At 26.2% G+C, this 17,079-nt stretch overlaps 1 protein-coding gene across 1 annotated transcript in view; it reads right to left on the reverse strand.

Moving 5' to 3' along the window:
• LOC107169110 (low density lipoprotein receptor adapter protein 1-like) overlaps positions 1 to 16,762 on the reverse strand; it is a 32,257-nt gene extending 15,495 nt beyond the window's left edge. The window contains exons 1-2 of the mRNA XM_089220006.1: positions 16,445 to 16,762; positions 1,692 to 1,858 (exon numbers count right to left, since the gene is read on the reverse strand). Coding sequence (XP_089076132.1) covers positions 1,692 to 1,858; positions 16,445 to 16,493 — 216 coding nt within the window. The 5' untranslated portion in view covers positions 16,494 to 16,762. The remainder of the gene's footprint in view (positions 1 to 1,691; positions 1,859 to 16,444) is intronic.
• Between the last annotated feature and the right edge of the window lie 317 nt (positions 16,763 to 17,079).

Below are 17,079 nucleotides of genomic sequence, written 5' to 3' on the forward strand. Positions count from 1 at the left end.
TATATGTGGCATTATTTTATTTATAAAATAAATTAATTTGAAGATACATAGAAAATAGACCATAGTACATTAGTACCTATTATTATAGTTTGATCGATATTTTCTCTTGACTAGTTTTATAACAGGCTACATGTCTACATAATCTGTAATAGGTATATTTTCCTTTTACACCAAAACTACTAAAAAATAATTTTCAATATCAGAATGAGTATTTATTGTAAACTCAAATATTTTCCATGTAATGATTTTTTTTTCAACGATATGAAATTAAAATATTTATGCATTTATAATAATTAATATTTGATATTACCTATATTCAATGTTTATTAAATTCATGTAATTGATTGATAATATAATATAAATAGTATCTATCACTGTATAAAAAGAACAAAATGAATGGCACATTTCCTTGTCATAGTATTTAAGCCAATAAATCAAAAATGACATTTTAGTTAATTTAAATTATATCAATTTAGTGAAACTATATAACATTTAAATTTTATAATAATGTGCTTATCCGAAATTAAAATAAGCATTAATAGGTAAATTAAAATTCAATTAAAAATAAAACTATATAGAATAATGATTATGGTTTATCTGTTTATCTATAGTTATTTATTTATTGATTATTTAATTGTATCCGATATAAATGCTGAAATAATATAATTAAACGACAGTTAACAACAGAATAAAACGTAAAAAAATCTAAAATAAATTGTACCTAAAGATCGATAGAGTATAGAGTGGTAGACTGTTACCAATTAACCAGAGTTGCTCTAAAAACTTTTTTGTAAAAAATTTAAATATTTGTTGCTCAATATCATTAAAAATTAATTTCATCAATTTACTACATATCGTGATTTACGTATAACCATATTTTTTGTAACGCCTGTCCATAAATTAGCAACACATTTTCGCATGCTTATGATGTGGGCATACATATGTTTGTTCAACTGTATTATGTCGACCGGGTATAGTACGCGCTTAAAACAAATAAAGCAAAAAACAATAACGTTATATAGAACTATGTAAGCGCAAATTATGATGGAAGGAGGCTATACCCCCCGAGATGTTGATAACAAATAAAAATATTTTTCTGTCACATATTCATAGTTCATGCAATTTTTAAAATTGATAAGAATTTTATTATCAATTTAACCTAACCAATTGCAACACGAACGTTTCCCCAGCCCTTCACAATCAGATTTTTTGAAATTTTTTTTCATTAATATTTAGTAATTGCAACCACAACTGCTGAAAATTGAATTTTTTGAACGCGTATAACGATTTTGAACACACGAGATCGGCAATCAATATTATGTATTTTGGTATGATTTACCGATGTTATATAATATATAGGTAGTATGTGTACTATATTATAATTATCACTCATCAGTTATCACTCTCCCGTCACCGTTGTACATTGATCATCAATAATTAAATCGTAAAAATATGTTAAATCAATACTATTATTGTTGTTTCCAGCTATCCCAATAATATTTATCCTATGTAAGTAGTACGCACGGACAGTATAATATATTGTAGCAGATTGTGCTTCTGCATTGACCCCAATCAAGTTTAATAGTGCACTATAACTGTACCTACATAAATACATAAGTTACAGACATAAAGATCTATGTATATAAAATGTATTATACATAGCATACCAAACAAAAATATAATGTATTTACCATAACCGAAATGGTTTTAACCGCTTCGGCGATGGCGCTAGCCGTAGAATCCACCGGAGTGTTGCCTAAATATTTAACGTCAAACGTTGTCTGATCGTCTTCAACAGCGATCGCCGTCCCGTCTTCCGCATTTTGTCCAATCGCCAACGATTTGTCTTCCGACAGTTCTAAACAACATTTGAAACAAATCATATATTAATGGGTTATTAATAAATAATTATTAGTTTGTACAATACAAATGTATATTTAAGTGGGTATTGTCGAAATTCGTGTTTTTCGTGTGAAAGTGTATTAAATTTAAAAACGATTTAAGACTTGCAGTACGAAAGTCGATATGGGCACAATATTAAGTGATAAGTTACAGCAGACCAAAAATTATAAAATGAGTCAAATATTTAGATTTTTTTCATCCGGTTCCTTCATTAAGACAATTAGATACAAGACGGTAACCTACCGCAGCAATTTCGTTTAATTATACCAATTAGCTTCAATAACATAATTCATCTAAAATAATAAACGTTTAATGTTGGCTTGTAGGGCATGGACGAATGATCTCATTCAATCATATTACAAATAATGACTTCCAATGAGTCAAAAACATGATAGGTACTTATTCGATGTTGGTAAACTCAAATGTGTCAATAAACCGTTAAATAAGCGCAGCAAAACATTATAATAATGATTGTATCTTTTATTCATGAACCACAAACATAATTTTGTTAATTTAACACCATAAATGATTATACTCATAAATAGGGAAGACCATTACAATTATGACAAATATGCAAACACAAGTTTAACGAGCGTTTCTCAACATTTGCATGTTGAATTTTGGGTCACAAATTCACAAATAGTTTTGAATAAGTCACCCGCAAATAATAAGAATACTATTTCATTATTGTTTGTGAATGTTAGAAGACTAATTTTATTTTAAGATATTAAATGATAAATATATATATATATTTGTTGAAAACATCTGCATGGACTAAAAACCAGAAAATTCGATATACTCGTACAGTCAATATATACTGGCAGACACTAATATAATATAATAATATACTAATGGTCGGTCTCAAAAGTCAATTATAATAGGCATAAGTATTCTCTTCAAAAAATATCGTAGAAAAAATATGATACAATCATAGGATCGTTTACACATCAGTGGTGTGATTAGAAAATAATCTCAGGAGGATTCCATTAGTATATATACACAAGATAACATGCTAGCCATGAAAAATACAATTTTGGGAGGTAAGAGGGGGTTGAAAAACTCTAAAGTTAAACATTTTTGAATAAAATAAACATGCAATGATTATTATTAACAGCTCAACAAATATCTATGATACAAATAAGTAATAACAATAAATATTTTAAATGATTAAACATCTTATTTGATATGTCAATTGTAAATATTTTAGATTTTCATTATTATAAATCATTAAATATTGTATTATATTTATTAAAAATAATTTTAATACATGTTTACTATCCAGATGGTTGCTTTAAGAATGTTTACATTATTATTTTTGATGTTTAAGTTCGTTCTCTCTAATTTATCCATTTTCACTGATATTATACAACTATCAGACCAAACGAGAAGTTTATTCGATTTAAAAAAACAATGTATCTATAAAATAAGCATTTTCGTTTTAAATCAGGTTTTTGCGTAATATGCATTTTAGGCTTAATGTTAAAATTGTTAGGTATGTTTAATTTACAATAACATTAAGTTATTAATAGTAATTACAGTCGAATAACCCTACGCCGTACCTATACATCATGAAAACACGCGCGTTGATTTCGTATTGGTATAATAGATGATAGGTCATAGACCTCGACTAAAAATTGTTTTATTATTATGTAATTTGCATCTAATAAAACCGAGTACAAAAAATCTTACATTCAGTGTTTGCTAAGAATTTTCACAATGCAGGTGAAATATTTGAATAAAACCACGAACGAATATGTTACCTACTCGCGTCTTAATTATATAGGTATAGGTACGAGTACATGCCGGCACCCCTCCAAAATTGTTTAAATTGCGTTCGTTGCCTGCTTAAATAATGTAGTGTAATCCATGTATGGATATAATATTATAAATTATAAATTTATCGAGACTATTTAAAAAAAAATTTGAAATATGAAATCATTTTATTTTATCAATAAAATTACTGAATACAACAAATATTAGAATAATTTCTATGAGCTCGTAAATTATTAAATTTATGTAAAATATAATATGTATACAAAATTGTTTTATTATTTAAAATGCCATTGTAAAAAAGCAGTAAAAATTAAGTAGGTATAGAGTGTATATAAAATAGTGTTAAAAATTGTACAGTTTTAATTTAATAAAATCTTTTTTTTAATTTTCAATAGTCCATTAATTAGGATTTGTAACCATTATACGGGAAAGTTAAAATCTTTAGTAAATAATCTCAAATTCTCAACAATTAATTTAACGTTATTCATGTTTACAGATTTAGAGTTGATTTACTTATTTTAGATAAATAGTTTTTTTTCTCAAAAAACATTTATTAAAAAAACATTTATTTAGATTGAGCAGAGTTCCAAGAAGCTAATACACTGTTTGTTGTTTACAACTATTTATAAGTCTAGATAAGTTTTAATAGTATCATAACTCATAACTATAAACATTGCTAATAAAATGTGAATTAATATCCAACACAATATTATTACACTTTTGTGCATACGCATAATTTATCAAATTAAACTAATGGTGGTTTTTAAAGTTAGAGATAAGTGAAATAAAAATCTTAATACCAATCAGTATCGTGATTAAAATAATTACAAATTACCAATGTTCACGACTTCATATACAATAATTTATGCGCATTTGTATAAATCAAATCACAAAAATGAATTATTTGTAAATCGTGATTTGTAAAAACAAAAATTATAAAAGAATATTAAAACGTTATTTTTTTTTTTTAAAGTTAATTTTTAATATTGAGACTATATAGTCTAATATTACATGTATACAAATAATGTATTTATGCAGCAAATTTAATGGCATGTTTTATATATTTTATTAGTATATTTAGGTATATATCAAGTACAAAATTGACTAGATAACAACTAGACGATTAGTGACTATTAAACAAGTGGTGGTTGTACAATGCATATTAGTATCTACATAATATACTAGTGTATATTAGTGTCAATGTATTGTAGAGAGCTTACCTACATTTTTAACTAAACAAAAATATATTGTTATTCATAAATTATAATCTAAATATACCAGATAACTACTTAATTTTTTTCTATTTCAACTGTATTATTACTAAAACAGAAGTTTAATTTGGCAAGTATAGGTACTTAATACGAGTTTGTGAAGGATTAACTGTTTTAATTTTCAATATTTTTATTTGAAATAGCTTATAGACTAATAGTAAATTTAATTATTTGTATAATCAATTTACAATGCTTGAATGTTTATTGACTTATTTTGTTAAAAATATTTTTGCAATCGAATCTTATCAAAAAAACATACAATTTGGTATATCGTATACTAATTGTTTATACTATACAGTATACACACCCAATACAAATTTAAACCTTATAGTAAAAATATCAAACATAATATTCTAAACAAACTAAACAAACAAATTCCTACCTAAATTGACTGTGAAAATATTTTAAATTTCAATTGGTCATTGGAAAAACTAAAAGGAACTATTTTCAACATTTTCAATATTTCATTATGCCTAATACTAGTAATACTGCGTTTATTAACTATTATCTCAATTAGTCTATATATATAAGTTTATAATCTATATTATGGTTGACTGGATGACTGAATGAGATCAATAATTTATAAAAGCCAAATAATAATAAAGTCGTAAAAAAATATCTTGACTATTTACTTAAAGCAAGTAAATAGTTTTATCTGAAATAACCATAGAAGTAATACAAATATTTTTAATATTGAAAAACAAGCATAATACCATACATATAAAATAATATTTTTTTAATAGAGTTCTATGTTTTCTTAGACTGCATTCAAGAATAAAATATATTTTGTTTATTGAAATTTATTAAAGTAGTGATATACAGCAAATTACATAATATTGTTATTCATTTATATGCATAATATTAAAATGATCTCTATACATTTTTTTTCTTTGTTCGACGTTTAGTTGCAAAATTTGATTTCACACTATAATACAGTCGTATGTAATTTTTCGAATAAATATTCTACATATCAATTAATTTATTGACGTAGATTGACCCAATAGTAATGTTTATTCATTTCTGTATAATTATACTGCAGAGTCAGTAGGTATTACTTGAAAGTTAGAATCATTACAGTAAAGTATTTGAAATTCGTTTGACATATATAGGTATATTCTGACTAAATATTATGAAATCTAATTGTTTACGTAACTAAAAATATATAATTGTAAAATTTTGGATGAATAAAAACATAAATAATCGGAAAAGTATGTTTAAAAAAATTCCGATTGTATGTTTGTTATAAAACATTGTTTGCTTATGGGTGTATCGTATAACTAAAACGTTTTCTTATATAAAAATGTCATAAATATATATAAGGACAAATTATAAAATGAGAAGAGTTAACAATTTTAAGATTGTATTATCATAAATTAATGAAATAAAATGTTGTTTAATTTATTTCTTGCCTTGTATTATTAAATTCATTGAATAAATAATTGTTTTCGTCAATCAAGTAAATGCATTGAAGAAATATTTGTTTGAAATACGACTACTAAACGCTTAAAATAATTCTCATTTAAAAATAATATATGGAATTATTTATTTTATTCTTATTATTGTAATTTTATAAATATAAGCCCAGAAACATACGTAAGTAAAAATTTTTCAAATTTTAAATTATTCAATTATTAATTATTCGTTTTAATTACTTTAATATTTACACTATAAACTATTTGAAAAATAATATAATATTTTTCTTTAAATGTTGTTGTAAATTATGCAATGATGACAAAATGTAATAGTTTTTTCCTGCGTAAAAAAGATAACGTTATGTATTATATCTTTAAGGATATTGCAATGTCATGTTTTGTACCTACCTACACATTTATTTGCTTATGCAAAATACTAATACATACTTCAGGGACGAAATATAAATTATATTAATTCACTATACATTTAATTACTATGATATTACAGGTTCAAATTTTGATTGATTTATATATATTTACATTTTCAAAAAAAATCGGATTATTAATAAATTATTAACCAGTTATCTTAAAAAAAGTGCGTGTTTTTATTTGAAAAAAAATAATTTCTATCACCTCTTGATCCTCTTTAAATTGTATAAAATACGTTAATTTAAATAATAGAAAATATTGATGATGGTCCTTAAGATGCTTATAACATTAATTAAACGATGCAGTTATATAGACATATAGCCATTTGACTATCTTATTTTCCAAAAAGTTACTGCTGTAAAAATTGAAAACAACACAATAATGAACCAGAAAGTTTCTTTATTAGTATATTAGTATTAATTGATAAATAAAATATAATAATTTATGACGCAATAGTTCAACACTCATTATACTAAGTATACGTTTGAACTTCGCGTTTTCTACAAAATGCATTCAAGGTAATCTAGTGATTTAATTAGCATAGGTAATATATTAAAACAATTTAACAACGCTGCTAACACATCATATAGACGTTGCTCTGGCATTACTGGTGTTATCTAAATTGAGTTGATACAAATAGTTTTTGAAAAAAATGAATTAATTTGATAGTTATTCGATGAATTTATGTAAAACAAATTTTATTTATTTTGTAAAATCAAACTTATTATCTACCGGGGAGATAGGTTCAATCTATAGGTCAACCCTGTGATCAATCTACACATATTATGCAATATGCAGTCGAATGCGAAAACCCCTATTAGAAATATCATACATTGTATGCATATTCACATCATGTTTAAGAATAATTTTACTACGTAATGAAATATTATTAAAAACATATCCTATTATACAGGTAATGTAATGTATAATGTAAGCTATAGCCTGTCACCTGTTGACAGTACATTATGTTTTAATAAGCGTAATAGCATAAGCCAATAATGATTTATAGTAGTATTAGTATATAATATTAGGTACCAATGTTTTGCGTATCACGTTTGAGAACAAAATATTACATGGAGTTTATTACTCGATCATTGTCTAGCTAAATAAAAATGTTTTGAAAATTAATATCCTCTCAAACAAAACAATGTATATTTTCCTTATCTACCAACATAGGCCTAGAATGAGGGGAGGGCTGAGGGTGCTATTGCTCCCCTTAGAATTATGTTAAGCCCCTCAGAATTTTGTCCATATATAAAAATTGAAACACCCTTTGTTTAAAAAAGAATATATCCCCCCCTATATAAATTTTTAACGCTATGCCTATGCCTACTACCACAACAATAAATAATCAACGATCTTATTTAATATTAATTTTTTTTTTTTTTTTTAAATTAATGAAAAGGCTTCAACAGCTTAGGTTATTAGCCTACAGAAAGTTATAACAATGTAAAATTATAAATGTTTACAACTTAATATTAATTGTCATTGCTTTTTCTGAAATAAATTCAATTTTACTTAAATAGGTTGGTACCTAAATAATTTTTAAATTCACATCGAAGTGCGTTTACTGGTTGGTTCTTCTTTCAAATTACTCAAGCCACTGCACTTAGTTTTAAAAAAACATGCGTTATGCTTAATGCTTATTATTATACTTAGTATAGATTGTAAAGTTCTAGAATAAAAAAAAAAAAATAAAAAAAATAACGACAACAATTCAATTTGTAAGTCTTTTTAAATGAATAAATCGTTTGAAAAAACAAATTTAAATGATATTAATTAAATATTTAAATACATAACAGTCTAAAATTACTTTTAAACTAAATATGATATACAGTTTATACTATATACATTTAATTCCAACTAGTGCGGAGAAAACAAATTATATTTATACTAATTATATATACCTAATATGCTATGTAGTGTATACACTATAGGTACATAGATAAACTATATAGACCTACATAAACTTATACAAGTATACATACATATTATACATTTCTGCAGGAGAATTTCAATAGGATTATTTTAACATGGGTGGTTAGGTCTATGAACCATGACCAGTGATAATTTGCTTATTAAACTGTTATTTATAAAATAAAAACAAATTGTCTGGGTGGCTGCATCCGAGTTCCGTCCCGAGAACCTTTTTTTATACCAATTCCGTCCCTGTTAAAAAAAAGGTATATACCAATTCCGTCCCAGTTAGAAAAAGGTATATACTAATTCCGTCCTTAATAATTTTCATAATTTAGTCGTAATAATTAATATAAAAATTGTTATAAAATGCATACAAAAAATATAAGTATTCATATTATTAATACATTTTCATAATTTATTGGTCATAATGTTATATACATTTATAATAATAATTAAAAATTCAGTAAATACTAAATAGTCAAAGTATATATACGTCATATTTATAGTAAAAAAACATACATTTTTACAAATTTGTAATTGGATTGAATTTATAGGATATTTTTTTTACAAATTCCAATCGTGATATTTGACCTGAACTGTATTCATACATTTTTTCTTTAATAAAATCTTCTTTAGCTAATATGGGTTTTCTTCGTTTTATACTGCTTCTTAATTTGATGTAGGAATCTTGTTGAACATATTTTAAAGCTTCTATAAACTGATAAATATTTGGGTGGGCATGATAAAACATTCCATTGAATTTAGAATGGAATGATTCACAGTTATTTGTGGTACGTAAAGTACTATGTGAAAATTCAGCCCATATACGAGGTGGAAAAGTAGATTCAGGTGAAATATAATTATCAACTAAGTAATCCAAAAATAAATCTATTTTTTCATCAACTGGTTTGATTCCCATTAGATCAGAAGCAAAAAAATCACCTACTTCGTCTGGTGTTAAAAATGGCAATCCAAATATGTACTTTAAAAATCTACCAATCTCAGAATTATCATTTCTAAAAAAAGTGGACAATTTAAGATCTTGAATTTTACGCCACCATGATTGCCCTAAGTGAAATCGACATCCTCTTAAATTTATCTCTGGCCAAACTGCATAAACAGCAGTATGTATAGCACTTTCAAAATCTGCGTAAATGGTTTGTGGTGTAAATTGTAACTGGAGCTTATCACATTCTGCACATAAAAATTTAAACGCATGTTCATACGTGTTTTTTGCTTTGTTTGGCAGTAAAAAAAATACTAGTGGAATAAAACTGTTTGGTTCTTTTAATCCATGAATAGTAAAAAATTGTGTAAATTGTTTTGGGCAACATTTAAAGGTTCCATCAACATAAATAGTACTAATTTTGCTTAAATGAGATAAGTTTGTATTGCAAGTAAACATAATAATGTGTGTAATTGGATCATTCATAATTAAAAATTTTTCGTCATTATTAGTATGTATCGTAATTTGTTTCAATAGTTCATGAACGTCTTCAATGGTTGTGGGTAATTTTGATAATATGGATGACCTAGCACGATGTATATTTTTTCTAATTAAGTCTATATCATTAGAGGTAATAGTATTAATATCATGATTAGAAAGTTCTTTATGAATAAGTTTAGCTGGTTTTTCACAAATATCATCAACAGCTTTTCTTTTTAATTTATTATTAAGTTTTTGACGATTTAAATTAGTTTCTTCGGTTTTATCATGGCTGTGGTCTAAATTTTCAAAGACAATTTCTTTTTTTGAACCTGTTGAATGGTGTTTAACAATTATTAATTGTTTTTATTGAGGTATTTTAGAAAAAAATCATATATCTGCATATTTACAAGTTTAATGAATATTTGGTGAATATTTTAGTGATTTTAAGAAAATATTAGCATTATATTTTAAGCATTAAAGAACCTAAATATCCACTCTTTAATTATTATAAATTTAGTTATCTTACCAATTTTTATATATGCTTTGCATTGTTTTCGAATGCACTTCCATCGTTCAATATCGTTATTCAGCTCTTTGTGAAAACAAAATTTAAATTCATTTTTAATAATTAACATTTTACCTTTTTCACTGTACATATATTGTAGACTATCCATTTTTAATATATATTAACGAAGCACGGACACGCACAAATAACGACTGAAAAGTTTATTTAGTTCAATAACTGAAATCATATTATCTTTATTTCTTAATAATATGATATTATTAAATTCGATTATTTTGTGCGGTAACTGATATCATATTATCTTTATATCTAAATAATGTGATATTGTTAAATTCGATTTGACACGGGACGGAATTGGTATATCCGTCAAAAAAACCCTGGACGGAACTAGTATATCTAAAAATTCAATTTTTATAATTGGGACGGAACTCGGATGCAGCCGTCTGGGTACCTATATAATTTTTTCTAATTTTTTTTCAACATTTATAGGAAAAAATCATTCTGTTGACGCCATACGACTAGAAAAACCGGTTATGAGTCAAATGTGTAGTTATCATAAAAATGTCTCATCCGGCCCATACGCCTTTTTTACTATAATCTATATAGCCATCACGCGGCTTTTCCCGTAGTGAGAATAATAAACTAATAATAATATTAAGTCGTATATAACACTGACCCAGATAACATTTCTTCTTTGATACAATCATATACAATATAATACAGTATAATATATATTGATTTATTCACGCGTAATTGAAAAGTCGTTTGTACATTATTTTTACTCAAAACGGCCATTTTCTCCCGATATTATACTCATATCCACTATCTACTTATTTTTTTTTCTACCTAAATACTAAATTCGATAATTTATTTTAATGACCAAAAAATGTATAAACTCGTATATCCCTATATAGAGTAAATATATGTGTATTTATTTGTTTTGTTTTAAAGTGATAAAAACAAAAACACTTTGTACTTTAGTTTAAATGATAAATAAATTTTATCATTGAATGCAGGACAAAAAAAGGACGTAAAAACGTTAAATGGACACATAATTATATTTTGATTATTATTATTTATTGCCCTACCACTGATGCGATGCATCACTATGGTTTGTTTGTTTATTTCCGCTGCCACAAATCGCTCCGTTTTATATCGGGTCGAAAAAACAGTAAATAATAAATATATTATTATAAATAATCATTATAATGGTTAATTATGGTAATAAATTGAAAATGTTCTAGCGAGATTTTTTTTTGTGTATTTTTCGTATACGGACGTGATGACTTAAAAAACGTTTGAACGCAATCCGTTGTAACTTGTAACTTATTTTCACTTTATTGCTGACCGGGTTATCAACACGAGTAGGTAGGTACTTGCATTATTGATGGTTACCTATCTATTATTTTCCATTAAACGGTAATACGTTATGGTAATAGCACTGTAATATTCTATAAGTGTCAAGAAGTGCTCACGAATCGAATTTTCGTAATTTCTTTAAAACATATAAAAATGTTCTATTTCTTGACAATATACCACAAGCTATAATAATGACTAGTCGTCACATTACAAGTATATAATAAAACACATTTACAATAATGTGAAGAGAAAACAACGTTTCAGAAAAAGATTCTTAAAAAATAAAATACCTTTATAATGTATAATAATACTATTATTATTATAGTTGTAGGTACAATGAAAATTGCAGCTAGTAATATTTTATTGATTAGTTAATAGTCACAATGGCGCCACTTAATACGCGCCATATTAGAGTTATCACGATTTCAAAATAATGTAAGTTTGACACGACTACAGTCGCATATAGTTTGAACTCTTTGGGCCTATATAAATCGTTTTGTGTATGACCATTCGTCCATTCATATAATATATATATATATATATATATATATATATATAGTATTTTGTATTCGTGTCACCGATAACTGTAAGCTCCTACTGATATGGTAATATGCAACTGATATATGTTTAAAGGTACCTTCATTTTTTGTCAAATAATCAATGTTTTTGTTGGTTTATACTTTACACCTATAATATGAAAACATGTAACGGTATTTATTGTCTATATAATATATTATAATCTGTGGCATGGATTGCACAGTCAATAATGATATTATATGTTAAATTGCCATCGAATAGCTTCGTGATGGCTAACATGTCAATAATACATCGGTCTTAATAAAATACTCATCTGAGTTTTTTTTTTAAACCATTAAATGGCGTAGAGACACGTTTAAAGGCAGTTTCAGAGTTTAAAGCTACAAAATATAATGTTAAAATCTTTTACTTTAAATATAGTATTTATAGTATAGACTATTTTGTACGAGCAATTCTATACGAATTAAATACATTTTATTAAAGAACAAATAATATTGTTCACAACGTATTGAACTATTGAAGAAACTAAAAATATCCATTAAACCGAGACACATTCTATAAATCGTATAATAACACAATTATATTTTCTTCTCCGTACGCGTAATGATGATTACTTCAACAATTTAATTGCAATTTTGTATCAGCCTATGCCTATCGGCTATCACTTTATAAAATTAAACCTATTAAAAGTAAAATATCTTTCGATGTAATGAGAAATATCCCTTTTCGCTTTTTTACTAGGTACCATGTCTGGCACAGCTGAAACTTACAATAAAACAAAACGACGGCCTACATACAGTGTTGAATTCAGGTATACTTCAGGGGGAGGGGGGCGATATAGTATGCACAATACTAATTTAAATATAAATAATTAATAGGTTTCTAATTTATTTTGTAATTTTTTAAATATATATAATTTCTGAATTGCAATAAATAATAATAATAGGTAATACGATTTATAATGTTTGATTGATTTAAAAATTTAAAAAAAATAATTTGTTTTGTAGTTTTTTTTTTTTTGTAAGGAGAACCCGCGGCAATATAGGCCATTGGGTGTGGGGTGTTGCGGTAGGGGCTATTTTTGTATATTTGTTTGTAGGTTTTTAAGTGGGTAGGGTTGTAACACGTGTTTGTGTATGTATGGCAAGGATATGTTGCTATGCATTAGAGTTTTAATATGGTAAATATTAGTAATTAGTAGTATGGGTAATATTAATAAGGTAACAATAAGGCATTAGAGATCTAGTTCTAGTCCCTCCTTCTTCTTCACTTCCTCTAGTTTCCGATTCTCAGATTGAGCTTACGACCACCGCGCCTCACCAAGCCACTTTTGTAGTTTTATATAAATTTGAAATGTCAAATTATAAATTGTAATAAGAATAACTATACCTATTAATAGATATAATTCATAATACTAAAATGACTATCACCATTCACCAATGAAAAAAAAGTGAGCGCCCCCTCCAGAAAAATTGTCTGGATTCAACACTGCCAACATAGATTTGTGTTCACTGACAACGCGTACATTAAAAAAAAAAAATAGATTAATTTTTTTTTGTTTTCCTATATTATGTTTTTATTCAGTTCAAAGAGAATCATAGTTTCTCTCCGATTGTTTTCCCGAGAAGTTTAATGATATCATTGTTCAATTGTTTGATTAGATACCTGAAACAGGCGCAAACGTTTTTCTCATTTCAAAAAAAAAAAAAAAAAACGTAGAAATAGAATTAATTCCCACAAAATAGTTAAAAATTAAAACTAGAATTTATAACTTGAAAAAAAATTATTTTTAAGTACAGTGCATATTATGTTAATACCGATTTGGTACAAATTATTGCACCACACGATCCTAACAGAATAACCAAAATACATTATTTTTTTCTTACGTAATTGAATAATAATATTATTATGTTCTCATGAAACTCTTAAAACACAAAAACTAATGGAAATTTAAAAAGTTGTTCCGTTAGCTCCTTTTCTTGTTCATAAAACATAGGTACCTACCTAAGTATAATTTTATAACTAGGTACAGAGTACAGGCTACCTACGTAACATGTCGTACCAATGCTTAATATTAAAAACGTATGCATAACTTGATACACTTATCAGTATTTAAGTTTCATTAATAAACAATTCCTAATTATTCCTAAAATATCAAATGTAATTTAAGACTATCATTGTTTAATAGTTCTTACTATTCTCGTTAATCATTGATATTAAAGGTTATTAAATATAAGTAGGTACAGTACAGATGATTATTTAATTAAGAAAATTAAAATCTGGTTAGTTTTTCAAAAAATATATGTTATTTAAACCATTTAATATTATCAACATTAATAAATTTATTACGCGGGTCTTATTATTTAGGTCTAACTAAGATAATGTATACAGTGTAAATTTTACTATTATAATTACGAAAGTATTTTAAGAAAATATTTTTTTTATTAGAAAATGTGCTGTATCTTAATAGGGAATCTAGAATTCATATTAGATATACTCAGATGTCTTATAAGATAAGTACCTAAGTTATGTGTATTTTGTATGCAGTACATACACTTTAGCATATATTATCTAAACAGCGTTGTTGCTTGAAACAAAATATTTAAAAAAAAATTTAGATAGTATGTGATATACATATGTATGTATTAAAATTAGATATCCGCAGGTGATAAATATTTGCAAAAATAAACCTAACAAGTACAAGTGTCGCTATACATAAATTGTTCATATAATAACAATAGTCAATTATTTAGGGCTCTATCATACGACCTACAATTATAATAATTACTATGCGAAACTGTGAGCACGAAAATTAATGTCATCATAGTCCCTCAAGTGTGGCTTGCAAAAAAAATTAAATTACCACACTATAACCAATTTTCTTGTTTTGCTAGTTTGGAGTAACATATCGTCAATATTTTTCAATAATTATACGTAGGTAGTAAATTTCAGTTGTTGAAACATGTTTAAACTTAATAAAAAAACTATTATATTTCGTGGTTTGAATGGTGTGACGTTATGGTTGCTGAGTGTTGATGTCAATAAATTCGACAGCCTTTGAGTCACTAAACATTTTTACCACCATGTTGTTGTATGTATTACATGTGGGACACAATAGCAGACGAATAAAACGTGTCTATTATATAAAAACACTCAATTGCCTATGTATAGTAGCATGATCGTCCAATTTTTCATGACAAGTAACTACTAGGAATAGCACTTAACTATTGTTATTTTTTTAATACTTGAATGCATTAAATTAAAACTCATCTGCAGATGATGCGAATATTTTAATCATCACCTAAATCAGTAATTAGAAATGATATAATATACGTGATTTAATTCCCCCTGAAGAATAAGTCATACGAATACAATATACAGTGCGATTTAATAACACATACTATGTTAACTGTAATATTCAATATTTCCTTTATCAATCATAAAAAAAAAAACTTTAAGCCATTTCAGCATATTTTCATACTTATGTTAGTTACATGATAAAAAAAAAAAAAAAAAAAATGTTAGAAAAGAACATATTCCCTAATAAAGTGCAACACATAAAAAAATGCAATATCTATTGTCGAAGAAAAATTTGTACTAAAATTAGTAGGGTATTCTGTTTTAATAAAGTAATTTTACACAAAAACATTTTTATGAATAAATAAACAATTTTTAAATATCATCATTTATTATAATTATAAACATGGATAATGATCTATTTAAATGAATATTTTTGAATTACTGGAATAAAGTGATTTTAACTAAATCTCAGAGGTACCTAATAAAACACATTAAGACTTTTTATTTGAAAAATTGGGTATTACCTATACACTTTTATACTTAGCAAATATTAATTACGCACTTGATGCGTTAAAATAATTTGACTTACTTTTATGTTTCGAGTTTCCTTTCCAAATAGATTTAAGTGACAGTGGCATTCTGGCGCAGTGGATAATCCGTCTATTTTTCTTTACTATTTATTCTATTTTAATGTTTTTAATATCTCGTTCAAAACACTAAACTATATAGGTACTCTTAAGCAAATATGATTTTAATTTAATGCAATGATGTAGTATTACAACTACGATAATAGAGACGTACAAAGTCCTCGACTGTTTGTCGTGTACGCACAGATTATCGGAACTCTCACCGTGCACCGTGTGTGCAATGTGTACAGTACACATAAAACGACTGACGAACACTGAACAGTGGCGTGCGCGTGGTGGTCTGAGGTCTCTCTTCTTTCTCACGATCGCTCTCTCTCTCATTCACGCGCGTGTGCACATACACCCTCTCCCTTCCACTCTCACTCATACCATTTCTCTTGTATCTGCGTCTTGTGTGCTGCCAAACAGCTGTGTAAAAGTTCTTCTCTATACAACAACAAGCAATACAAATATTACAATATAAGAATTTACACACACACACACACACACACACACTGCACGTCATCGTATTTGATTTGCTTTTGACGTGACATAATATCGTCTCGACATAATAATAATTATGTTAATTAAATGTAGG

Source organism: Diuraphis noxia, unplaced genomic scaffold (assembly GCF_037042655.1).
Source record: "Diuraphis noxia isolate RWA-SAM2 unplaced genomic scaffold, SU_Dnox_SAM2 contig0002, whole genome shotgun sequence".
NCBI lineage: Eukaryota > Metazoa > Arthropoda > Insecta > Hemiptera > Aphididae > Diuraphis > Diuraphis noxia.